Source organism: Cervus canadensis, chromosome X (assembly GCF_019320065.1).
Source record: "Cervus canadensis isolate Bull #8, Minnesota chromosome X, ASM1932006v1, whole genome shotgun sequence".
NCBI classification, from domain to species: domain Eukaryota; kingdom Metazoa; phylum Chordata; class Mammalia; order Artiodactyla; family Cervidae; genus Cervus; species Cervus canadensis.
In genome coordinates this window covers 112,826,324-112,854,222 of record NC_057419.1, presented here as the reverse complement: position 1 = coordinate 112,854,222, position 27,899 = coordinate 112,826,324, and the positions used below count along the sequence as shown (strand labels likewise).

The window sequence follows — 27,899 nt, the reverse complement described above, 5'->3', positions numbered from 1 at the left end:
TCAGAACTCGGTGATGCCTCTAATGTCATGTGGCTTCAGTACCACTCAGGGCATTTCATTTAAAGCTAATTCAGGGTTTGAGGGGATCACAATAGACTCCATCACTCAACTATTAAAGCCTAATCAACTGCAAAGCAAGTGATTCAGTGAGACCACATGGATATAGCTTATGTTTCAGGCCCATTTAAAAAAAAATACTTTTTTCAAATATTTTAGGAACATTCCATCTCTTCCTTGTTCTTTTTGTTCTTATTGAATAAGATCTTAAATTAACTTAGACCATCTTGAATCACATTCTCTAATCCTCACAGCTGAGCACACTGCCTCTGTTAACCCCTGAACTTTGGAGGAAATGTCATTACGTTGTGCGACAGAGCAAGCAAATCTGAGCTGCTTAGTCATATTTCACTGGGTGGCAGTGCTCCTAGCTCAGTAAACATGACCTGGGATGCTTCCACCCAGCTCCTCCTAAAAGCAGTCACCAAGTCAGCAACAAATAATCCTCTCATCTCAGAAAACTGGACTCACTTCGATACTGTTATTCCACTTACTAGATACAGGAGTTAGCATTTATACTCTGCTTGGTTTTAAATGATAACTCTTCCAATTTGATATGGTACAAAGCCTGCTCACTACTTCTCTCCCTTATTTCCTTCCTTTCTCTACACTTCAGCCATTTAGAGAACAAGGTCTGACTTATGCACGTAGCTGCAATAACATTGGTGTACTGAAAAAAGCACCAATGTGAGGGTCAGGAAACCTTGACTCTAATCCAAGATTTGTCACTGCGGGGCAGTTGTGAGGACTCAAGGAAAGCAACACTACTTTCTTTGTGTCTCTGTTTCCCATCTGGACGGTGAGAGATGTCTTTGACCAAAGGAGTGCAGTAAAAGGCCTGCTGATTCATCCTCTGAACAGAGGCTCCCAAAGGCAGCATCTTGGCTGGGTCCCCAAGGTCCAGAATCTGGTCTTCAATTCTCAAGGCTCTTGAAAATAGACTCACATTAACCATGTTCACAAAAGGCTAATACATAAAGCGAAAAGCCAATGTACTAATTTTTTTAAAAAATGAACCATTAAGAGGATTGGATCCTTCCATTTTATGGTCTAGATCACTCTCTCCCAACAGACAAATCTACATGGTAAGCCAAATGACAATCAGAAATTTGTTGGATAATACAGAATCAGAGCAAAGGGAGTCTGGGGTATCACAGCCTAACATAATTATTACCTGTTTACAGCTGATTTTTTTTTCAAAATGTCATTTTTAATTGGCTTATTTATAAATTCTGTCTCTATCTTGCTGCCAGTGCCTCATGGGACTCGCGTTGCAATTGGGGATGGCTTTGACCATCTATGTCCTTTTGTTTCTGTAGATTTATACAAAGCTACTTTAGATAACTAATATGGGCTTCTTGATGACTTGGACCTCATGATATCCAGAGCCAGGAAGCCCAGCTTCATAGAGCTCCTGTACAACGAGCAAAGGTCTGAGCGTAATTGTTACTGCTCACGCCTCATCTCGAAATCCCCAAATCCACTTCCAGATGGCTTCCTCAGCATCACTGACATCAATGCATCCAACTTTATGATCTCCATTCTTCCTTGTTAGCACATGTTTACGGCAAAAAGCACTTTCTCCACAACAGAAATTTATCTTCAGTTGAGTAGCAAGTGTTCAGGAAAGAGGCAAAGGAATGAGGAATGATAATGGGCATCCTGGTGGAAACAGTGCCAAGATTAAAAGGAGAAACAGAGAGGACAACTGGCTTTGGATAATCTCACCAAAAGGAGAGTAGATGTGAAGGAAAGGAAAAGACGAAATCTCTCTTGTCAATAGCACTTGCCAAGCCAAGGAGGGAAGCCGGCGACCTAGAACCAGCTGCCGCCCAGCCAGATGGCCGCTGTGGCCCACCTCCCGCCCCCCACCTTCCTCCTGTGCCCCTGTCACTAGACTCACACAAGCTGCCAGTTTTGAGGGGTGGGGCGGACAGACACAAGATGCCCCAGCTGCTGGAGCATCTGCGCACCAGAGCTGGGGTGTCCTCCCGGAGCCCCAAGTCCCCACCCCTTCCGAGAAGGCAACTTGTTTCTTAGTCTTGCCGATTGGAACAAGGAGCATATTTTCCCAGAGATACAGTGTCATCCCCGCCATTTAGTCTCTGTGACATCTGTAATTCAGTCACATTAGTTATTAAACAAGCCGCTGTGGGCTGGCCAGAAAACAGCCACCGTGTAGCACCATATTTCTATGGGAAAATGTGTTGTGTGCTCCTTACAATAACTTAAAAACAAACTTTTGGAAAATCCATTTTTATACTGAAGAATGCCTGAACATGGGGTCCCAAATCAACATCTTCATCCTTTATACTTCTTCCTTGTCCTTTCATGTAAAGGATGAATTAAAAAGATAAAAAATTACCCTAGACATTCCAGGTACTATTTTTTTTAGAACTCCCCATGATGAATCCAGCCATAGGTATAAAGACCATGAGAAATCTAAGAGCCGAGAGCTCCGGCTGGTTTAATTGTCCAGGCAGTGAAGGAGGGGACTCTTCTGTGAATACAGGGTTCCCGAAGCCCCTGCTTTCTATGATTTAGGCTCAGAGCCTGAAAACCTAAGTAGAAGCAACTGCTTCGTGACAAATTCCATGCACAGGAGAGACTAGTGTTACATGTTGTTGCTCAGTCGTTCAGTTGCATCCAACTCTTTGCAACCCCATGGACTACAGCACGCCAAGCTTATATCAATTAATCATCACTCACTGGTGAACTGGTAAGGTGGACTATCACAGAAACTTAAATAAGTCCCATGAAGCCAGTCTTTTAAAACATCTTCATGTCTGGGTGTCGGGGAGGGATGAACTGAGAGTTTGGGATTAGCAGATGCAAACAATTACTTATAGAATGGATAAAAAACCAGGTCCTCTGTCATCCCCTTCTCCTCCTGCCTTCAATCTTGCCCAGCATCAGGGTCTTTTCAAATGAGTCAGTTCTTCGCATCAGGTGGCCAAAGTATTGGAGCTTCAGCTTCAGCATCAGTCCTTCCAATGAATATTCAGGACTGATTTCCTTTAGAATTGACTGGTTGGATCTCCTTGCAGTCCAAGGGATTCTCAGGAGTCTTCTTCAACACCACAGTTTGAAAGTATCAGTTCTTTGGCACTCAGCCTTCTTTATGGTCCAACTCTCACATCCATACATGACTACTGGAAAAACCGTAGCTTTGACTAGATGGACATTTGTCAGCAAAGTAATATCTCTGCTTTTTAATATGCTGTCTAGGTTGGTCATAGCTTTCTTCCAAGGAGCAAGGGTCTTTTAATTTCATGGCTGCAGTCACCATCTGCAGTGATTTTGGAGCCCAAGAAAGCCTGTCACTGTTTCCATTGTTTCCCCGTCTATATGCCATGATCTTAGTTTTTTGAATATTGGGTTTTAAGCCAGCTTTTTCACTCTCCTCTTTCACTTTCATCAAGAGCCTCTTTATTTCCTCTTCACTTTCTGCCACAAGGGTGGTGTCATCTGCATATCTGAGGTTATTGATATTTCTCCCTGCAATCTTGATTCCAGCTTGTGCTTCATCCAGTCCAGCATTTTGCATGATGTACTCTGCATATAAGTTAAATAAGCAGGGTGACAATATACAGCCTTTATGAGCACAAAGCTGAGGGAGGGAGGTGGGCAATGAATACACGAGTCCCCCCTCCGGCAGTCTCACCCATTGCCTTCCTTAAAGTCCTCCACCCTCATGCCTCTCTTTCTTCTTGCTGTCTGCATAGATGGCACACCCATAAGCTCTCAATCAACTCCACTGTAATACTCTCTACTTATTCTGCAGGGTTTAAGATTAGCCCTGGCTTTGCCATTGGAAAGCCAACTCTTTGCAGCACAGTGTCCCCCAGCCCTGGTCCAGCATTCAATACATATGAGACACTCAATAAACCACAATTCATTGGTGAATTGGTAGGGTGGACTATCAGAGAAACTGAAATAAGCCCCATGAAGCCAGTTTTTTAAAACATTTTCATATCTGGGTGTGGAGGAGGGATGGACTGGGAGTTTGGGATTAGCAGATGCAAATTATTACTTATAGAATGGATAAACAACTAGGTCCTACTGTATAGCACAAGAAAGTATATTTGATATCCTGAGACAAACCATAAAGGAAAAGAATATAAAAAATGTATAACTGAATCACTTTGCTATACAGCAGAAAGTAACATAACATTGTAAATCAACTATACTGCAATAGTATTAAAAAATTTTTTTCATCTCTGGATCTTCAGTGTCTAGAAGAGTGTCACATAGTAGGTGTTCAATAACTGTTTGATGAATTACAGTTTAGAAGCTTGCACCAATTGGTGATTAATTATAATTGAGGAAAAGGCATTGTCAAGATCACAAGTAAAGACAAAAAGAAATATGACTAGCAAAGAAAAAGAATCCATTTCCATATGACTTTTCAGGAAACATCTGTTATCTAAAATAACACACACCTGTGCTTGTCCCCAAACTGAAGCCCAGTGACTCTGAGGTGACTAAAGATGCTTCAAGCTCCACAGTGATGGATTTCAGTGACTCATGTGCCCATGCAATTTCTGGCTTGTCTCAGGTGGTACAAATCTCCTCCCAAAGCACCATGATGTGGGCACTATAGAGAAGGGATGCTGGAAAGAACTGTGAGATGTTACTGTTTGGCTGGCTGGGTTATCTTTTTTTTTTAACGGTCTATTGTAAAACAGCTTAAAAGACAGCCACTACGAGCCACATTAACCTGTTCATCCCTTGCTTTAAAACAGACTCCAAGTCCCAGCAGGGCACAGTGGGACATGACAAAATACGGCAAAGTAACCCATGAGAAGGAAGAAGCGGTGACAGGCAATTGGCAAGACTACAAATCACACGCCTGAAGTCCCTCTCACACCAGCTAATCTGGGTGGGAAGGATGTTGTGCCAAAGTTTCTCCCACTTTCTTTCTTTCTTTTGAGATCACCTTCAACAATTCATTTGGCAAAGACTTTTGGCATACTTTGCTTACTTCTCTATGTGAGTCACTTCTTCAAAATCATGCCCTTTTCAGAGATGCCCATCGATGCCTAACAGACACCAATCAACCAATTAATGAATAAATTAATTTTCCTCCATCTGACCCCAAACAAGATCTGTGCCTAGGAAACCATCCAAACACAGGAAGGTGGGCATTCAAGAGCTCAGACATCCAAGCCAGCATGAACAGTGCTTTCTGTTAAAAGTCACGTCTTTCAGCCTACAGTAACCTTGCCTATGACTGCCTACAAGATCAAGTCCACACTCTTCAAGCCAGCATTCAAAGTGCTTCTCAAGCTGGTCTCACCACTAGCAAGTGCATCATTTCTTACCATCACCTCTATGTATGCCCCAGAATCCTTTGCTTCCTTCACTGTGCCGCTCTCTGCTAGGCACCCTTCTCTTTATGAACAAGGTCCCTCAATCATCTGAATTGTAGCGGGTCTTCAGGGCCCATCCTCCATCACTCTCCTCCATAGGGTCTTCCTCCAACATTCTACCTCAGTACACAATGCGCTTCTCTTTCCACTCTGTATTATGCTTTAGACTCTGGCAGCATGGCCACCTAGCCAGACATCCACTGCGAGACTCCATGACTATTTCCCGTACACATGCTGCCTTTTCCCACAATGCTCAGCACTTGCCACACAGACGATCCACAAACATTTGCTGACTATTCCTCTTTCCTTTCAACCTAAAATTTAAGTGGCTATTTCTTCCACCAGAAACACCTATCCTTTGGGCCTACCTTCTCCAGAAGGAAAGACAGGGAGAGGTAATTTTTTTTCTCATAGAACTTGCTAAATCAGGGCTCATATATTTTCCATCACATGGGAAGACAGATGTTTGTTTTTGAAGAATATGATTGAGAGAAGAAAAGAATGCTGATAAAGCATTTACCTCACCCAAAGGAAGTGCAGTTACTGCCTGGGACCACTTAGGAGAATCAAAGTTAGAGTCCTGGATGTGCAAATCGCACACTTGAAACTGTAGTGAAATTGACAGAGTTTGGGTAACACAAGGAATAAGAAGTGACCTGAGGACGGGAAAGGCAGAGAAAGTCTTCCATATGACACTGTGTGACTTAATCTCTCACATTTTTCTCTCTTTTTTTTTTTTGTCTTTTTTTAACTTTTAAAAACATGAAACAGGTGCTCCATCTTGATGTAAAGAAACTGAGTAATTCTGACTAGGAGAGACCCAGTTTTCCTGTTAGCCTTATTTTCATCCACTAAAGAGTCACTTCAATAAATAAAGTCAGCTCTTGATAATCTACATATAGGCTGTTATATATTCAAGCTATCTAAAATTAATTCTTAACAATTCATCCACTCATTACCCATTCAACAAATATTTACTGAACACCTGGCATATGCCAGGCACTAATGCATAAATTTATTTTAAGATAAGAAATAAAACGGATGCTACATAAAATCTATCAAATAAAAAAGTCCCTACAAGTATACACCGTCAAACATTATTTTTCATTCTGTTCTCTTTCCTTGAAGGTGATTTTTTAACCCCCAATCAAGATTTCCCCCAATCCTTTCCCAAATACCAGCCTATCTTCAAAGAATGCAAGCGGGTTATTTCACAGTAAAAATGCTGATTTACACTATCACAACACACATTTCTCCAAAGAAGTGGTTAAATTTCTTTGGTTAGTAAAATACCGAATTCTCTTGGTTTGCATACAGTTCTCAGAAATCATTGGTAAGTAGCCCCAGTTTGCTGGAAACCTAGCCATGAAGAACAGACAAGTTATTAATACAAGACAGAATGTTCCTCAGTGTTGAGGAACTGCTTCACAGGGCCAGCTCTTCATAAAAGCTGTTCACAGCTTGACCCCTTAAAGATGCCTCTTAAAGTAATGCCCGCGCTTCCAAAGGGTAGGGAAACCTGCATGTTTTGTCTAGGGTGAGACAAGCAAGTCCTTATAACACTTTCACTCTCTGCTTTGCAAACTGCTGCGCTTCATCTCACCTTAATTTAATTCCTTCTCTTCCCCATTGCCCTATTCAATCCCTCAGTTGACATGTCTGATCTCTGTAATAATATTCAAGTCCCTAAGAAAGTATAAAGCTGGGATTTTACTCTATTTCTCTAAGCAGAACTTAATTAGGAAGGTAAATCTTCTGCCAAGAAGTCAAATAAAAATTACACGTGACTAGACGTCATCTGAAGCCACACAACCCTCTGTGTGGTAGGGTCCAGTTTGCCAGGGTCTGACAAAGCTGGGAGCTAATTAGACAGATGTCTGGTGTTGTAAGTCCTTCTTCCAGATGACAATGGAAGAAGTGGCAAGGTCAATGTTGAAATGTAGATAAGGAGCAGCCTTCTGGGCTGAGTGGACATACACCTCCTCTAAAAACAAAGGTAAGCAAAGGCCCTAAGCAATTGGCCAGACCTTGTACTTCCCTTTGGTGCTAACCCCAGGGTCATCACCAACGGCTCTGCCTACCTTATGCTGTGTTGGCAACGTCCTCACCTCTCAGACTGATCCTCGGGGGGGTCGCCTCAATGATAGCATATGACCAAATTAGAAAGGGGCTGGAGCAGGGGAGAACTGGCCAAGATTGTGTGGTCTTAATAAAGGCCTGTATTGTGCTCTGTTGCCCCCAGAAACAGCCTGGATTCGAATCAACATTAAAACCAAATTAGAGTTGAGTTAGATTTAATTCCAACAAAATGCCTTCCTTTTGGTATTATCAGCACACACTCAATTCAATTCAGAAACTATATGTTTCCTTTATAAGTATTACATACCATGGGGGTTTTTGTTTGTTTTTGTTTTTTGTAGAGAGGCAATTGATTTTTATTTTCCCCCCTCAACTGTGCTCAATTCAACAGGTCTATTCCTTATTTCCTGGGAGCAAAGGGGAAAGCTTTTGTCAGTCATCACCAAAAACAAAAAACCATTTGTTGAATTGTTTAATTCAACTAAAACAAAAAGCAAACTGCTCTGGGGTGGATTTTTAAATTTCAAGCTATAGTAATTATAAAACGAATATCAATACCTTTGTTTTAAAAGACACACCTACTATTCTATCCAGGTAAACATGAGAAACTGAAAATATCCTTTTAAACATTCTCCTAGTTTATGCATAGACTAGAAAAGAGTGAAAAGCTTTCCTGATTTTTCAATTCCAAGAGGAATCCGTCCAAACCGTTTCTATTATTAGCACACAAAATGGTAGCTAAAGAAGTTACTGTGGTTAACAACTGAATAATTCATAGTCTCAGAAGAACTCAGTCGCTTTGTCTTCTCCAGTTCCTCTTTAGAACTGGATCCCCAAACATATTTCGCGTCCTGAGTTGTTATAAAGAAAACCATATACAAATTTCTTCTCAAAACTTAAAAATCAGCCACACTAAGCACTTAAAAACAACAGCAAGACATTAGGCTGGAGACTTAACAGGAACTTTTATAACCAGTTGATGAAACTCTTAAGATTACACATATATTACCAGAAATTAGAGTTACAGCTTCCAGTTTCTGTCCCATGGCTATTACTGGGCTATAACATCACCAAAATTTAAACTGGCTTTATGCAATCTTTCAAATAAAATATGTAAACACAGTAAATATGACCTACAAATAATTTTCAACACATTTCAACACCCTCTAAAGTCAAATTATTTTCTATGATGCGAGACACTAAGAATTCCAAGTTCGGAAAAAGAAAAAAAAACCCACTTCAATTAGTGAGTGAAAGAGGTTAATAATGTTGGCAGGATGGAGTTCTGCTGTTCACCAGGAGAACAGAGGTCAAGCCCACCACCACTCTTCACCGAAAATTCCCAGAAATGGTCAACTTTGATTTGTCTTTGGAAGAAAGATGTTAAGTATTAGAAAATATGTGGCAATTTTAACCTTCAACTTTATTTTCTAACAACGTTTTCCCAAAAACAAGCAATCTCTGCCAAATAAAGCATAGAACTGTGAAACAAGATGGCTGGATTTTCTTTTTCCTGGTTTACATTTCATCCTCGTCTAAATTCTCACTGGAACGAGTGTAAAACCTCAGAACCCCAGGTGAAGCCATCATTCCCCAGAGGCCACAGTTTACCCTTTCCTGTCTCCAAGGGCTTTTATTTTCTTTTATTATTTATTTCGCTGCACTGGGTCTTCATTGCTAGTTGTGGCAGTCGGGGGCTACTCTCTAGTTGCAGTAACTGGGGGCCTCATTGCGGTGGCTACTCTTGTGGAGCACAGGGTCTAGTTGTTGAGGCCTGCGGACTTAGTTGCTCTGCAGTATATGGGATCTTCCTGGACCAGGGATTAAACCCAGGTCCCCTGCATTGCAAGGTGGATTCTTAACCTCTGGACCACCAGGGAAGTCCCAAGGTTTTTTTTAAATGTTAAAATTTCTAAAGCAAATCTTTCTATAAATCACGGTTCCCTTCTTAAATAGAGTTTGCCTAACCTGTCAACAAGAAAAAAAGTGAACCTTTTTTGGATAATGCAATGTGATCATTTGTGAACACTAGTCTACTAGGATATATTAAAATTCCAGGGACTGCTTTGATGGGTCAGTGGTTAAGAATCCACCTTCCAATGCAGGGGATGTGGGTTCAATCCCTAGTCAGGGAACTAAGATCCCACATGGCCCATGCTGCAACGAAGACCCAGTGCAGCCAAAAAACTAAAATACAGCTAAATTAGGAAATAATTAGATGTTAGTGAGAATTTACTCAGTGCCAGGCACTAAGCTAAGTGCTTTACTTCTCTCATTTAATGCTAAGAGGTAGCATATATCTAATAATAAGAACGTAATATATACCTAATACTACCTAACATTACCATGAAGAAAGGGCTTCCCTGGTGACTCAGTTGGTAAAGAATCTGCCTGTAATGCAGGAGACCTGGGTTCAATCCCTGGGTTGGGAAGATCCCCTGGAGAAGGGCATGTCAACCCACTCCAGTATTCTTGCCTGGAGAATCCCATGGACAGAGGAGCCTGGCAGGTTACAGTCCGTGGGGTCATAAAGAGTTGGACACAACTGAGCAACTAACACTTTTCACCATGAAAGAAATTAGCATATAATTCACAAGTGGCTACCTCAGGTCAGTTCAAGTCCAAAACTCAAGCTCTTAGCCATTGCACTATGACACGACTGCTCAAGAACAAAGGCTCCCTGAGCAGAAATCAGACCCAGACCAAGGCGGAGAAAGTTAGAAATTCTGGCCACTAGACCACACAGCATGTGTTGGGTTACCTGACCCCATACCAAAAATGCCCGGATGGTTATGTTTGGCAGTCTGCTTTTTTATACTTTTTGTCTCCTGCTGATTTCATTGCTTCCATGTTTCACATAGATATAGACTTTCTACCATCACCAGCAAGTCTAATCTGGAGCAACCTCTATTTTCCCTTTATCACAACTTTCCATTTAGATGCTGTTTTCCAGTTTACAAAGTGCTTCCACATACCTTATCTCATCTGATCTAATTTTCTAATCAGTTTGGGGATGAGCAACCAGAATTACCCATAATTCCAACAGGCTTCGATAAATAAAAGCAATTAGGTTCTGAGTGAGGGCTTAAGGCAGACTCCTAGGAATGAAGTGCACATGTCCAAGGACAAAGAGCGGGCATCTCTTTTGCAGCCCAGACCTTGCCTGACCACTCAGTCATTCTAGCAATCATTCATTTAATAAATATTTACTGAGCACCTGCCATGTGCCATGTTCTGTCATGACTGCTGGCATTATAAGGATGATCAACCTCTAGTTCCTGCCTTTGAGAAGCCCCAAGACTAGTAAAGAGAGAAATGTGATCACAGATTACCATGCTGAGAATGGAAAGGATTATGGGGAAATGGATGCTAGCTGCCCAGTTCAGCAGAGATTTTCTAGACGATCCAAGGCTGATGAGGTTCTCAGCTTGGTGGCAGACTCTAGGGGTTGCTGGACGGCTGAACTCTAAATAAACCAGGGAAATAGTTCTCGACTCTGGCTACACATTAGAATCACTTGGGAAGCTTTCAAAACCAAATAATAACAAGACCACTTCGGAAAATTGGGGGGCAGCACTTACTCAGGCCAAACATGCACATACCCAGCAGTTCCATTCCTATGTATAAACCCAGCAGAAATGTGTACCAGAAGACACACACAGGGATATTCATAGTAGCATTGTTCATAGCAACCCCAAACTGGAAACAACTCAGATGTCCATCAACAGGTGAATGGATAAAGAAAATAGGGGACATCTACACAATGGAATACCACTAGCAATAAAAAAGAAAGAACAACGAAGCACAGACTCTAGGGCGCCTGGGCTCAGTAGCTGCGGCACAGGGGCTTAGTTGCCCTGCGGCGTGTGGAATCTTCTCAGACCAGGGATCGAATCTGTGTCCTCTGCACTTGGCAGACGGATTTTTAAGCACTGAACCACCAGTCCCAGATGTGTTCAGTTTGTAAGGATCCAGCAAACTTTTTACTCAAGACTTGTGCAGTTTCCTGAATTCATGCTGTACGTCAATATAAAATTTACTTAACATTAAACAAAAAGAAGAAGAAATAGTGAGGAAGGCCTGGATCTCACTGTAGACCAATTAACCCAAAAGTCCAGTGTGGGTAGATCCCAATATTTGTATTTTTTAAAAAACACCCCAAGTGGCTCTGATGTACAGCTATGTGTGAAAACCAAGGCTAGGTGTTGCCATATTCTCAATAGCTCCGTTGGGTTAACAACCTGGCACATTGCAAAGGGAACAAGTTCTGAAGTAAGGAACATCAGTGATTACATTCTGGCTCTGTTTTGCACTGGCAGTATGTGGCATTTGTCTGGATCATTGCCAAACCTCAGTTTCCACCAGTATATAATGGGTACAATATCCTCTCCCTCCTAGGATTGTTGTCAGGATGAAATGAAAGAAAATACTAAGAGCACCTAGCACGCAGCCTAGAACACAGTAGGTGCTTGAGAAACGGTAGGTACCCAACTCCTCTCCCTCCTTCAAGTCTAAGTTCCTAAGTCTCAGCCCAGTGATGAGCAGATCGCTGCAGACGAACAAAACTCACACTCTCCAGTTTCTCCTCCTGAATGAGTTTCTTTGTAAAGACTGAAGTAATATTATACTTGGGCTAGTGACGTCAGATGAATGTCAGACATTTCTGGGCTCTGGGGGCTCACTCTGTTCAACACTGCTACCCCCAAAGATGACTGGAGAGGAGGCAGACCATAGATCAACACCAACCACAGACCCCCCTGTGGAAAGCTTTGTCCCTGACCTCACCCCTAGTAACCGCACCAGTCCTATGAGCTAGCAAGAAAGAACAGAAAGAAATAGTAGCTTGGAAGACCTACCATCCACGATATGTACCAGATGAGATACTTTTGTATCAAATGACATGTTGTCCTAAAAACAAAGCAGAATCATGGGCTGAGAGCAGAAGTTTCAGGTGAGAGTTTTGATGACACCACCCGCCGGCTGTGTGACTTTGGTTCACTAAACTTTTCTGTTTTTCTGGCCAATGAAACCAATGCCATCTCTCCTACATCCTTTACAAGGGCACAGTGAGTTTTAGATAAGATAAATAGAATGCTTTCCAAAACCTGAAGCAGCAAAGGAAGGCAAGATGAGATTTCTAGGCTGGAAATTTACTTTGTTCCAAACTCCAGTCACCAACCACCACCCTCCCTCCCCAAGACTGAGAACTCTCTGATCTTAACTGCTCCAAGCACACCCAGAGACTCCACCAGCCTGAAGCTCGCTTATGTAAGAAGAGACTGCAGCACTGCCTGGCATGTAGCATAATACTTTGCTTAAGAGAAATCCTTGGAAATGCCTCAGCTGAACTACAAGGGCAGGCCCAGGCTTCACGTTTTGGAGACAGGAGCTCTCAGTCACGGAACACCAGAACTGTGGCTGGAGCAAATGATGTCATCGGAGCTCTTCTTACCATGGTCAATGTCAAAATTAAGATAGGAAGTTCAAGGACAAATCGTGGGGTTCCCAGGCAAATACAAGTTAGAAAAACAGTCTGGATCTCAGAATCTTGCTTTTAAAATTGTCTCCTCTCCTATAATGGTTTCTGGTTTATGTGAAGCTTTTCTTGACAAAAGGTACATAGCTGCATAGAAAAATATATTCCCTTAGGACTCTATTTTTTCTCCCATTACACATTAAGGAGAGACAAAAAAAAAATCATGTGAGTCACCCCTGTATCCAAAAACAATAACAAACCAAAAATAAAACTATAAGATTTTCAAAGAGACAGAGATAACTTAAGGGCTCTCCACTCTAGAGCTGAGAAACGAAATCGCTCAAATACCTGTTGGGTTCCTAAATGACTGGAAAATGAAAACTCGAAATTAACCACAGGCACGTTGGAACACCTTGTAGATACAGGACTTTCCCCATCCACAAACCATTCCTGCGACAGACCTGTGTACTCAACGCCTAAAATATCCCCAAATGTACGGATGCCGGGGATTGGGGGGGGGGGGCGAATGTCAATTAGTATAAAAGAAAAATAGTACTGTTGACTCCTGCCCTGGTTTCAGGGAAAAGAAGGAATCCGGTCGGATGCAAACCTCGCGGCCAGAGCCGGACAACTCGCCCCTAAGTTTGGTGCGTCCCCGCTCTGCGCCCTCGGCCCCCGCCCCCGCTCCCGGCACCCAGGAGCTCAGAGCCCCGCGAGGCCCTAGCGGAGGACGAACCCCGCGGCCACGGCCCGGGGAGCAAGGGCGGCTCCTCGCCAACGAGGGTCCTTCGGCCCCACCCCAGGCCCTCGCGCGCTCCCCTTCCCCTGACCCTTCGCCCGGGCAGGTCACCTGGCTCGGCGGCTGCCCGCTGGTCCTCCAGTTTTTCGCTCGCTCTCTCCGCGCCGCCGCCGCCTCCGGGAAGCCGCTCGCCCTCCCGAGTCACCGGGCCGGCGAGCGGGCGGCCGAGCCGGTGCCAAGGCTGCGGGAACGGTTCCACTCGGCCGGAGCTGGGACTCTGCCCTGAGCGCGGCCGCCACCAGGGCGAAACTGGAGAGCTGGGCTCGGCTCGCCGGGGCGGGGAGGGGCGACTGCAACTTTGCTCCTGGACGCGGACGAGGAGGGGGCGCCCGTCTCCAAACTCTGAGCAGCGCCCGCAACCTCTCCAGACCAGGGGGGTTTTTTGTTTGTTTTTTAATGCCCCCCCCTTTTAACCTAACGGGAAGCCAGATGCTGGCCCTCAAGTTCTTGTTTCCAGAGCGGCTGTGAGCGCGGGGCCGAAAGCGGGGTGCGGGAGGCGCGCCCTGCTGGGTGCGCGGGCGGCGAGCCGGCCGAGGGCGCGCGGGGCGGCGACGGGCGGGCAGCGGCTGCCCTGGGAACCCGCCTTTGCGGCCGCTCCGCACCCGGCTCTCAGTACCTCGCCGGCCCCCTCCAGCCGGGAGCCAGAGCCCGGGAGGGAGAGCGGCCTGGAGGGACCGGGCCAGCGGCGGGGAAGCAGTGACCCGGACCTGGATCGCCGAAGTAGGAACTGGAAGTGACAGCGGCGCAGGGCAAAGCAGCCGCCGCCGCCGCCCGGTAGCCGTGGCGGCAGCAGAAGCCACGGAGCGGCGGCGGCGGCGGCCACACTGCGCATGCTGCTGCCGCCGGGTTCAACCCCGAGCCCGGGGCTGCCGCCGCCTGGCCTGCCGCGGGCCTCTGCGAGAGCCTCGGGCGGGAATCCCGGCCTCACTGAGCAGCCCTGCCCGGCGGCCCGCTTCCTCCTCCAGCCCCGGACGCGGCCTGGAGCCCCCAAACCCTGTGGTGAGCCGCTGAGCCACCCCAGAGAGGAAGCGCTCTCCAGCGGCCCTCCGCACCCCTCCCTTCCCCGAACTGTCCTGGATGCCCTTCCCGGACTTCTCGGATAACAGGCCCCACACCAAATAGTCTCTTCGAGGGAGAATGAAAAGGTTCGTGAGAGAAGGCAAATATTTCCGACCTTACTTGAAGTCCAGTTTTTACCGAAAAGAAATGGAATCGGTAGATTGGGATGGCCAGACTCATGGGTGTCATTTGATGTAACTCACGGAAATTTCAGTAGGAGTGTCAGACTGGCTCGACAGAAAAAGGAGAAAGAAAAAAAAAAAAAAAGACCAAAAACTTACCAAAATCCTCTTTAGTCTTCCCACTAGCTCAAATTGAGCGGCTAAATATACAAAGCTTTCCCCAGCGGAAACTGATGGAAACGGGCCAGTTAAAAACAGTGTCCAACAGTGAGACATTACCAATCCTTACTCCAGTCTCTTCATTTTTACAGATGAGTCAACCGAGGCCGAGAGAAGGGGACTCTGAGTTCTCGGAGAGAACGTCGCGTTTCAGGGCCTGATACCCACTGCAGCTACTGCTTAGTTGCCGGGCCTTCTGCCTCACTGCTCCAGGGAGGCTTTGCTCTCCTAGAGCCCAGATCGATTATGGGAGATTTAGCCCTTGACTCATGATCATTAGTAGAGCTGCCTTCCTTCCAGAACTGCTTCCCTGTCGAGCAGCCCCTGGGAAATGGCAAATCGTCCATCCCACCGGCCCCACTTTGGGGAGGGCACCCATGCTGTTCCAGTGACAAGGCAGATGGAGTGACTCAGGGAGACAGGAGGCAGTGAACGGATGGGGGCAAAGAAAAAGCCATACTGATACCAGCTGGTGAGAGAGAGAAGGAGGGAGAAAGAGAGTGAAAGAAGCCCTCACTGAGCTTCATATACGTTCAATGAAATCCTTCATAAACAAAACAGCTTTCTACAAAGTAGGGTTGGCCCAGGAGCAGAATAGGAGATGTAGAGTATCCCTGGCAATGGGTTGGTCATAAAAATGGCAGGTGAAAAAGAAGTGCCTACTGGGGATGAGGCTGGGGGAAGCCTGGCTGAAAGAAAAACCAGAGGACTAGAGCTGGGACAGACCAGTCCTTCCTGGGGCTTAGCCAGGACCGCATAGTCAGAGAGGTACCACCCAGGCCAGTCCCAAATGATCACAAGAACTGTATCTGTCCCTGACTCCCAGCAAGTTCAAAGGGAGAACAAAGACCATTGCTAGGATAGTGCTGTCAAGGGACTTATTGGTCACATTAGTGACACTCTACATAGACATGAGGATTTTTCCATATGTTCTGGAAGATATTCTCTTGAGGCCTGAGTGTCCCTCCCTGCCTTCTCCATTCTGTAAATAAATAAGAAATATACATTTGGTTCACAGAAATGGAAATACAAATAAACAATAAAGGCATGAGAGATGTCCAAATGCACATGGAGTCATGAAATTCATATTACAGCAATAAGTGAAATACCATTTGCACCCAACATTTTAGCCAACATTAATGATAAATAATATCCAGGGTCATCAGAGACATGAGGAAGAAGGCACTTTCTACACTATTGGTAGGATTAGAACTTCATACAGCATGTTTGTAGGGGAATTTGAGAGTATCAAATTTTAACACAGTTGTTCCATTTCTATGAAGAAAGATGCTTCAAGAATAATCACAGATGTACACAAATCTCTATGTGCATATAAAATGTGACCCTCTGGCATTTATCCCAAGAATACAAGATTGATTTAACATATGAAAATTAATAATGTAATAAACATTGCAGTATAATAAAGGAGAAAATCAATGGTCATCTTAACAGATAAAAAAAAAAAGCATTTGAAACAATCTGGCACACTTTCATCATAAAAAACACTCAAAAAACTAGGAATGGAATAGAATTCCTTTAACCTGATAAAGAGCATCTATGAAAACCCACAACTACCATTATGCTTAATGGTGAAAGGTCAATTGTATTTCTATGCAATAAACAACCCAAATGTGAAATTAAGGAAACAATTCCATTTGCAATAGTATCAAAAGAAATAAAATACTTTGGAATAAATTGAATCAAGGAGGTACAAGGCGTGTACACTGAAAATTACAAAACATTGTTGAATGAAATTTTAAAGACCTAAATCAATGGAAAGACATCCTGTGTTTATGGATCAGAAGACTTAATGTTGTTCAGATGGCAATATTCCCCAAAGCAATATACAGACTGAATACAATCCTTATTAAAAATTCCAGTTGGCCTTTTTGCAGAAATGTACAGGCTGATCCTGATCCATATGCGCACACAAGAGATCCAGAATAGCCAAAATTATTTTGAAAATGAAGAACAAAGTTGAAGAACTCATGCTTTCTGATTTGAAAACTTACCACTCAGCTACATTAATCAATTCAGTGGGGGAAAGAATAATCTAGAAAAAGCAAGGGAATTCCAGGAAAACATGTACTTCTGTTTCATTGACTACGCTAAAGTCTTTGACTGTGTGGATCACAGCAAACTGTGGAAAATTCTTAAAGAGATAGAAATACCAGACCACCTTACCTGCCTCCTCAGAAATCTGTATGCAGGTCAAGAAGCAACAGTTAGAACATTACATGGAATAATGGACTGGTTCCAAATTGGGAAAGGGGTGTGACAATGCTATATATGCTATATATTGTCACCCTGCTTTTTTAACTTATATGCAGATTATATCATGTGAAATGCCAGGCTAGATGAAGCACAAGCTGGAATCAAGATTGCCGGGAGAAATATCAACAACCTCAGATATGTAGATGATACGACTCTAATAGCAGAAAGTGAAGAGGAACTAAAGAGCTTCTTGATGCTAGTGAAAGAAGAGAGTGAAAAAGCTGGCTTAAAGCTCAACATTCAAAAAACCAAGATCATGGCATCTGGCCCCATCACTTCATGGCAAATAGATGGGAAAAAGTGGAAACAATGACAGATTTTATCTTCTTGGACTCCAAAATCACTGTGGACGGTGACTGCAGCCATGAAATTAGAAGATGCTCCTTGGAAGGAAAGCTATGACAAATCTAGACAGCATATTAAAAAGCAAAAACATCACTTTGCTAACAAAGGTCTGTCTAGTCAAAACTATGGTTTTTTTCAGTATTGATGTGAGAGTTGGACCATAAAGAAAGCTGAGCACTGAAAAATTGATGACTTTGAATTGTGGTGCTGGAGAAGACTCTTGAGAGTCCTTGGAGTGCAAGATCAAACCAGTCAACCCTAAAGGAAATCAACCCTGAATATTCATTGGGAGGAATGATGCTGAAGCTGAAGCTCCAATACTTTGGCCACCTGATGCAAAGAGCCAACTCACTGGAAAATACCCTGATGCTGGGAAAGGTTGAAGGCAAAAGGAGAAGAGGGCAGCAGAGGATGAGATGGTTGGTTTTATACCATCACTGACACAATGGACAGGAATCTGAGCAAATTCTGGGAGACAGTGAAGCACAGGGAAGCCTGGCGTGCTGCAGTCCATGGGATCACAAAAAGTCAGACACGACTTAGAGACTGAACAACAACAACAAACCATCAAAAATACCAACGTGGCATTTTTCACAGAACTAGAACAAATAATTCAAAAATTTGTATGGAAACACAAAAGACCCCAAATAGCCAAAACAATCTTGAGACAGAAGAACAGAGCTGGAGGAATCACACTCTCTGACTTCAGGCTATGCTACAAAGCTACAGCAATCAAAACAGTATAGTACTAGCACAAAAGCAGATACGTTGATCAGTAGAACAGAATAGAGAGCCCAGAAATAAACCCACTCACTTACGGTCAGTTAATCTATGACAAAGGAGACAAGAATATACGATGGAGAAAAGACAGTCTCTTTAATAAGTGGTGCTGGAAAAAGTGGGCAGCACATGTGAAAGAATGAAATTAGAACATTCTCTAACACTATACCAAAAATAAGCTCAAATGGATTAAAGGCCAGATATAAAACTCCTAGAGGAAAACACAAGCAGAATATTCTTGGACATAAATCATAGCAATATTTTTTGATCCATCTCTTAAAACAAAGGAAATAAAAAGAATAAACAAATGGAACCTACAACTTAAAATTTTTTGTACATCAAGGGAAACCATTGACAAAATGAAAAGACAATCTACTAAATGGGAGAAAATATTTGCAAATGCTGACTAATAAGAGGTTAATACCCAACATATATAAACAGCTCATGCAACTCAACATCAAAAAAACAACCCAATTGATAAAATGGGCAGAAGACCTGAATAGATATTTTTCCAAAGAGGTAATGCAGATGGCCAACAGGCACATGAAAAGATGCTCAGCATTGCTAATCATCAAGGAAGTGCAAATCAAACCCACAAGGAGGTATTACCTCACACCTGTGAGAATGGCTATCATGAAAAAGAACACAAATAACAAATTTGGGGAGAGTGTGGCAAAAAAGGAACCCTCCTACACTGTCGGTGGGAATGTAAATTGGTGCAACCACTGTGGAAAACAGTATGGAGGCTTCTCAAAAAACTAAGAATAGAACTACCATATGACTCAGCAATTTTATATATATATAAAACAACCAAAAACACCAATTCAAAAGATACATGCACCTCAATGTTCATAGCAGCATTATCTACAATTTACAAGGTATAAAAGCAACCTAAGTGTCTATCAACAGATGAATGGATAAAGACACTGTAGTGTATATATATATACATATAAAGTGTCCATCAACAGGTGGATGGATAAAGACAATGTGGGGTGTGTGTGTGTGTGTTATGGCTGGAATACTACTCAGCCATAAAAAAGAACTAAATAATGCCAGTTTATACCAACATGGATGGACACTTGGATGGCATTATGCTAAATGAAATGAGTCAGAGAAAGATAAATACTGTATGATATCATTTATATGTGGAATCTAAAAAATACAACAAACTAGTGACTAAAACAAACAAACAAACGAACAAAAAAGGCACACTCACAGATATGGAAGACAAACTGCCTGTGGGGAAAGGGAAGGAGGGAGGAGGCAACATAGGGATAAAGGAGTAAAAGAGGTTATTATGGGATTATATGAAATCACATGTGTGAAACTTTTGAAAATTAGAAAGCACTATAGAATTTAAAGAATTTTTCATGTAATAAAAAATAATTTTTAGGGACTTCCCTGGTGGTCCAGTGGTTAGGACTCCTCGCTTCCACTGGTGGGGGCCCAGGTTTGATCCCTGATTGGGGACCTAACATCCCACAAGCCACACAGCACAGCCAATAATAATAATAATAACAATTTTAATTAAATTAAAAAGAAAGAAAATGGGGAAATTTTGGGGGGGATATATTTTTAAGTAGATACTATCAAAGTCTGGGAGGCACTTCAGAGACACCCTTGTCTCCCAGGTGTCTCAGCAGACCTCCCTGATCAGTTGCTAGTGGTGTGAGCCTCTAGCGACCCTAGGACACTAGAGCCACATGAGAACACAAAGATGGAGGTCACTTGCAGAGACCAGCTGGCCACTCAGAGGGTCAGAAAGCAGCAGCTCTTTCATGTGGTCACCGTGCCCCACAGTCAACACTCAATTGTCAATGTACTGCTGCATCTCTGCTTTCATTTTTCTAGATTTCCAAACTGACCGTTTCAAGCTGGCACTCTTTCTGTATATAAATAATAGTGTGTCCTTGGCAACAATTAAGCCCTGCTCTTTTTGCTTTTTAAACATTAACAGTTTCATAGTGTCAACAAAAAAGTATTAAGTATGCCCTAAGGGAAAGGCTACCCACTCCAGTATTCTGGCCTGGAGAATTCCATGGACTGTATGGGGGTTGCAAAGAGTAGGACACGACAGAGCAACTTTCACTTCACTTCACTTCAAACTAGGCACTGTGCTAGGTGCTTTAGGTCTGAGAGATACTCTATCTAAAGTGACAAGATACAGAAACAATTTAAATGTTCATCAATGGATGAATGGATTTCAAGAAAAAATGTGGTATATACACACTATGGACTGTTATTCAGCCATGCAAAAGGAGGATGTTCTGTCATTTGCAAAAACAAGGATGGACTTTGAGCACATTATGCTAAATGAGATAAGTCAAAGAAAAATACTGTGTGGTCTCACTTATACATGGAATCTTAAAAAATCAAACATAAAAAAGAGCCATTACCAGGGGTTGGGGGCTAAGGGATGAAAACTGACATTGTTTAAGCATACCAACCTACAACGAGTAGTAAATACACCATAGTGGTCTAATGCCCTCTATAGGGAACACAGACAACAATATTGTACTTAGGTGATGTGATAAATATCACTACAATGGCAATATTACAAAATATAAATGCATCAAGGTAACACATCGTACACCTTAAATTTACACCATATTGTATGTCAAATACTTTCAGTTTTTAAAATAATGTTTTTAAATTTGCAAGTATTTGTGTTTAGGTCTATCTCTTAGCTACCTTGGGAACTTGAGACTGGATGGTCAGTATTTTGGCTGCTGGGTGCACCCTAGCTCAGCTTTCTATCTCATTCCTCATGTATTGATTTTATTAATCTTCCCTCAGGGTTCTAGGAGTGCCTCAGTATGGCTGCTCTGCGCCCCTTTCGGGCATAATTTTGTGTACAACACTACCTAGTAATAATGGTATGAGTGAGCAGCTATTATACATGCTTTATGTGCAGTGACATATGAAGTGCTTTAGATGCATTATTTCATTTGATCTTTAAAAGAATCCAATGCAGGGACTTCCCTGGCCGTCCAGTGGTTAAGACTCCCTGCTTCCACTGCAGGGGGCAAGGGTTTGATCCCTGCTCAGAGAACTAAGATCCCACATGCTGCAAGGTACGGTCAAAATATTAAAAATAAACAAATCCAATGCAGTACCTATTACTCATGTCTCCATTATACAGATGAGGAAACTGGAGCAGAGAGAGGCCAAATAACTTTTCCCAGAGTCACAGAGCCAAAATTCTGACTCATGTCTGTCTGTCAAACTGGAGAAGGTATGTGCTTAACCATCCTGCCAGATATTGCCTCCTCACAACATTCATCTGATGCTCAGGCCAGCCTGAATTATGAAAAAGAGATCAAAAATGTTTGGTGACCCTCATGTAAGAAATGAAAATTATGTTATACTTTTAAAGAAAGATTTTTGTCCAAAGTGGCCAAAAATATTTTAAGTATGGGTGCTTAACAGAGTAAGCATTAGTTATCAGAAAAATCCACTTATGTGAAACAACTCATTCTCCAACAATGCCAGACCCAGGAGGTGTTTCTGTATCACCTAGTATTCTTAGAACCACAAAGAAGCTCAATATACCTTCTGACAGCTTCAGAGTGCATAAATCATTGGCAACCTCACCATGTTTTTATTTAACAAATGAAAATGCCATGATCTGTTCATAGCAGACATCATTCCATACGGGATACAGAGTAGGTTGCACCTGCCTTAAAAGCCATACACACCATGTACCCAGGCACACACACAGAAAGATAAAGAGAGAGAGAGAGGGAAGGAGCTAAAATTTGGCAATAAGGAAATCTGAAGTAAAATATTCTGAAACAAGCATAGGTTGATGCTATGGCTAACTTTCAGAAAAATTCTGGGGAAAAGGTACTTGTACTAGTACTACTAGTAGTTAACTAACACTTGGAGAAAACTTTCTGTGTGCCATGCACTCTTCCAAGGATGCAAATTCTTTGAAACCTTATACCAATCCCATGAGACAGGTGCTGCTATTCTTCCCATTTTGCAGGTAAGGAGACTGAGGTATAGAGCCATAGTTAAGTAACATGCCCAAGATCACAAAGCTACTAGCAAGAGATAACTGAGATTTGAACCCAAGTAGTCTAATATCAGAAAGTGTGTGAAAGTGTTAGTTGCTCAGTTGTATCCAATTCTTTGCAAGCCCACAGGCTGTAGTCCACCAGGCTTCTCTGTCCATGGGATTCTCCAAGCAAGAATACTGGAGTGGGTTGCCGTCCCCTTCTCCAGGGAATCTTCCCAACCCAGGGATCGAACTTGAGTCTCCTGCCTTACAGGCAGATTCTTTACTGTCTGAGCCAGTAGGGAAGAGTCCAGGCTCAAACCAGTACTAATACTTCTCCACAAGTGATACTACTAACGCATGTCTATACTTCTTACACCCCAGGTCCTGTGCTGAGTACTCTACCTACGTTACTTCATAGATCTTTGGAATTTGGAGCTCTTAGCTCTAAATTATTATGCAGTATCTCATTTGATCATTAAAACAGCCCCATGAGGTAGTTATTGTTGTGTCCATTTTACAGATTAAAACACTAAGGCACAGAGACATTAAATAATGTGACATACAAGCAAAAGTGTCACCTCCTTTTCAGCAACACCCCCATACTTACTGCAAGGATCCACATAACATAAAAGAATACAGTGTAACTTAATATACAATTTCTACCTCAGGGCCAAGTTCTTTCATGGCCTCTGTTCTAAAGTGTTAGTGGGGAAAAGTGGTTATAATCTTTCCACCCTTCCCAACTCGAAAGGATTACAGTAACCCTCTGCAGCATCCAGTGGCCCACTTTAGGCTCCACTTAGTAGGGTCGCACACCATACAACCTCTGGCACCAAAAGCCTGCTTTCAGAGCTTGGGAGCTGTTTTGTTTTGTTTTTTAATTTATTTTTAATTGGAGGATAATTGCTTTGCAAGATTGTGTTGGTTTCTGCCATACTTCTACATGAATCAGCCATAGGTATACATATGTCCCCACCCTCTCAAATCTCCCTTCGACTTCCCACCCCATCCCACCCCTCTAAGTTGTCACAGAGCCCTGGTTTGAATTCCTTGAGTCATGCAACAAATTTGGGGAGCTGTTTTTAAGTGGTACCATATTGTGTTTTTTCTTAATTGAATTATAGTTGATTTACAATGTTGTGTTAATTTCTTCTGTACAGCCAAATGATTCAGTTACACATATACAGACGTTCTTTTTCTTAGTATTCTTTTCCATTATGGTTTATCATAGGATATTGAATATGGTTCTCTGTGCTATACAGTAGGATAAAAGTTACCATATTTTGAATTTTGATTTTGTTTTGCTTTGGAATTGGTTTCTGGAAAAACAAACAAACTAGCAAACCACGACTGGGGACCATCGATCTTAACCATGGTTTCCATAAAAGTGCTTCCTCTGTTTAACAGTGAAAATAAGCCTTTTACCACAACACCATCTTCATTAGCAGAGTGAAAAATGACCACAAGGAAGGCAACCTGGGTGGGCTTACCTCCACTTGAAGGGCTGCACATCCTTTCAGGAAGTCATTGATATTGTTGGTGCAGTCAGCTTCAGTTTGGGGCTCCAGACAGTACTAGAGAAACACAGTCAAATATCACTTGGAGACTGTCATTCCAAACGGGACACATCATTGCATCATTCGCTGATAACTACATAAAGTAGGCTTTTTAAGGTGGGGCCAACACTGCTGTCAATCCAGGAAGAGAAATTAACCACTGAAGGAAGTGATGCAAAAATCTAAACGGTTGGTCTTGTTCCAAATGTCACCAAATCCTTAGCCCCAAGCCATCTCTACTTATAAACTTTCTCATGCTTTCTACCAAAACGTGGTGATAGCAAATTAGAGACACCCTGCAAGTTTTTTTCATCCTGGTTCCTGCTTTCAACCTATCATTTCCCGTCCGTCCTCCTCATGATAATGTATTAAAAATTGTATTTTCCTCTTCGCTGTTCTTTACATTTGATCACATTTCTCGACATTTTCCATTTTATCACTGTTTTCCAAGTTTGAGAATTATAAGTAAATCGGTATGTTCAATAAAAACACAAGCTGCCTCAAGGAGGGAAATGAACTGTACTCAGTGTCTTATTCCCTGCTGACCTTAAGAAAATAATTTATGGCTCCACTTTTAAACTTACTTAAGGTGCCCATTTTAAAAATTATTTGTACTGGTGATCATGGGTTTCCAACATTCACAGTTTTGGATTTTTAAAAATGAGTAAGGTTAGTTTCACTTTGAACACGTGTTGCATTCAAAACATATATTTGGTTTCTATTGTTTTAACAAACCCGTTGTGGCATTTTGGGTTATTTCTCCTGATTGCTAAACAGCCTCTCTTTCAATGGATACTTTATTTCTTTGAGAAGAAAATCCACACTAAATTTAGTCGTACCATCAATAATCACTCTGAATATGTGTTACAAATCACCCCATTACTCCACGGACTCACATGAACCCCAGGTTCAAAACATGTCCTCAGTACACAGGCAGGTACAACACGCGCCTCTATGACAGAGCCAGCTCGTGACAGGGGTGTTCTCCTTGGCCCCTGGCACTAGTGGGGTCACAGGTTTTTACTGTACTAACCTCCAGTGGCCAATCACTAAAGGATAACCTTTCATTTTCTGACTTTTTCCAACTACGAAAACAGTAAGAAAGAACAATTAAATCTCAGAAAGAGATGAAAGCAGGAGTGTCCCCTGACCCAGGCAATTGAAAATCTCCAGAGTGACATTACCCCTGCTCTCTGGTGGTGAGCAACCCCAAAGATACTGCAAATTTCCCTTACCTTTTCTACAGAGCCAGGCCTTAGTCTGTTGATCAGTTTGCACAGCACTACCCCATTTTTCAACGAGGACTTCAAGAACTCCTCCGGATCACAGATGGTCTTTTTGGGGGAATCTAATACTCCCAAGGATATGAGCCAGGTCACGACGCGCTCTTCTGGATTCATTACTGCAGACTGAACGCTCCCGAGCACCTCTCTGGGGCAGCTGCAAGGACTAAGCCACATCCGCGATTGCATCTGCTGTTGTCTTCCTTTTTATGAGTTCTCTTCTCGTGCTTGCAGAGCAAAGCTCTAAAACAACGTTCCTTAGACAACGGTGGAAGCCACTCCAATTCTGGGATTTGAAAAACCACAGAGCTCACACTCAAAGACGTAGAAATAGAATGAATGGGGGGGAAATCCTGGGTAACACTGGGTTTCTTTTTCAAAAGCTGCAAAACAAATTCACTAGGATTTTTTTTTAAAAAAAAAAGAAGAAATACATACACACACTCACACCCCTCCCCCCCCCCAAAAAAAAACCAACAGTGCAAGAAACTGTAAGGGAAGGAAGTGAGCAGGATGCTGGGGAGGGAGGAAAGAGAAGGCAGCGTGCGCTCTGGGAAAACAGAGGCGAGCCAGCACTTCAGGGGACCTTGGAAATGAGATACTCATGGGGCAGTCTGGGAAAACGCTGCCAATAAATAGTCTAGCCCCAGTGAAAATCTGGCTTCTGTCAAGAGGAAGATGCCAACTGGCTCTTAGGTCAGACAGATCTGAGCCTCGTGGGGAGCTGTGCTGGCACAACAGGGCTCAGAGAAGGTAAGCTGGGAAAATTCTTCCAAGAAATGGCCGGATGTCCTCTTACTGTCTCACCGAGATAATGTGTCATGATCATTCCTTTGCAAAACACGTTGAATTGCACGGTGACAACGTGCCAAGCAGATGAAGACTGTGCCTGCTGTCAGCCATCACTCTGTGTAAGCACAAACTAGAAGAATGGCATTTTACTTTGCAGCCAAAAAGCTATGTTTAGGGAAATAGACTAAGGATAACATCTGACATCCTGTTTACTTGCATTCTTGAGCGATTCTTTTTCTGGACCTGGTTCCACTACACAATCCAGCTGCAGTGCCCTTAGCAAAGGCTCAGACACAGTCATATCGGGCGAGTGAAAAGCACTTGGAAACAGAATTTTCGAGAACAAAAGAACACTTGTCCTCTGTCTATACTACAGTCTGAAGGTTGATGTTTCCCCAACAAGAAACACTTTGCCTTAAAAATATTGCTCTGAAAAAAAACTGGTCTATAACAAGAGATCTACACTATTCTTAAAACATCTTCATAACCAGTTATAATAGCCACATGATTAGGAAATTTATGATAAGGCCAACAGTATAGCCTGATCTGAGCAAATGCATGGTACTCACCATCACTACCCTCACCTGATGCATGGGATCCTGCTAACTTTCAGAATCTTTTCAACATAGTGACAGGCATCTACTACCAAATAATCGGCTTAGATAATCCTGCTACATGTTTGGGGAACTTCCCTGGTAGTCCAGGGGCTAAGACTCCACTCTCCCTATGCAGGGGTTCCATCCCTGGTAAGGGAACTAGAGCCCACATGCTACAGTGAAGATCCCACATACCGCAACTGATACCAGGTGCAGCCAAATAAAAATTTTTTTAAAAAATCTGGCTACATTCTTTCAAAGCTTCCCCTTTTTACCTTGTCATAACAGTTATCCAGACTTGACTATTGTCATTTGTTGATCTGTCTCCTCCACCAGAATGTAGCCTCCGCTAGGGGAGGGGTCTTGTCTGCCTTGATGAACACTGTCCCCAGCAGAGTGCCTGGTACACAGCAGACATTTTAATGACTTAAAACCAACATGTTTTCCTTGCTAATGATTTTTGTCCTTTTACTGAGATATAATTGACATAATGAATCGCACATAGTCAAGACGTATGATTTAATGGATTTTGACATATGTGTACATCCCATGATACAATCATACACACACACATACACAATTCAAAAAATTTTTCTGTCATCCCCAAAAAGTGTTATTGTGCCCTTTCAACCCCATCTTCCCTCCCTTCCCTTAAAATCCCAGACAATGAACAATCCTTTTTCAATCCTATAGACTAGTTTGCATTTTCTAGAATCTTGTGTAAATGGAATCATACAGTATGGAACTTTCTGTTGTCTGGTTTCTTGCAGTTAACATCATCACTTTGAGATTCATTCATGTTGTTGTATCTATCAATAGTTATATAAGGAAGATTTGACCTCCAGACATTCAGTTTGATATAATTATATTTATGAGCAAAGTAAGTATAGTCAATCAAACATTTTCGTTGACTTTTGATCCAAGACCAAATCTATGTAATGGAAATAAAACCAAAATCCATGTGTTGATCAATGAAATTCTTAAATGTAACCTGCTTAAATATATTTTGAGATCTCATTTGACCAGTTTTCTCACAACTGCTCATCAAAATTGTATTCTATAGACAAACAAATCCAGCAGTATTATT

The 27,899-nt window shown here is 42.5% G+C and overlaps 1 protein-coding gene across 7 annotated transcripts in view; it reads right to left on the bottom strand.

Moving 5' to 3' along the window:
- ARHGEF6 (Rac/Cdc42 guanine nucleotide exchange factor 6) overlaps nucleotides 1-25,852 on the bottom strand; it is a 115,547-nt gene extending 89,695 nt beyond the window's left edge. The window contains exons 1-2 of one of the 7 annotated variants that reach the window (XM_043460155.1): nucleotides 25,377-25,852; nucleotides 24,076-24,159 (exon numbers count right to left, since the gene is read on the bottom strand). In XM_043460155.1, the coding sequence (XP_043316090.1) occupies nucleotides 24,076-24,159; nucleotides 25,377-25,613 (321 nt within the window). In that variant the 5' untranslated portion in view covers nucleotides 25,614-25,852. Of the gene's footprint in view, nucleotides 1-13,834; nucleotides 13,884-14,957; nucleotides 15,021-15,123; nucleotides 15,292-24,075; nucleotides 24,160-25,376 lie in introns of those variants that run through there. The other 6 variants (XM_043460156.1, XM_043460154.1, XM_043460153.1 and 3 more) reach the window with 6 other exon arrangements.
- Nucleotides 25,853-27,899: the final 2,047 nt, after the last annotated feature.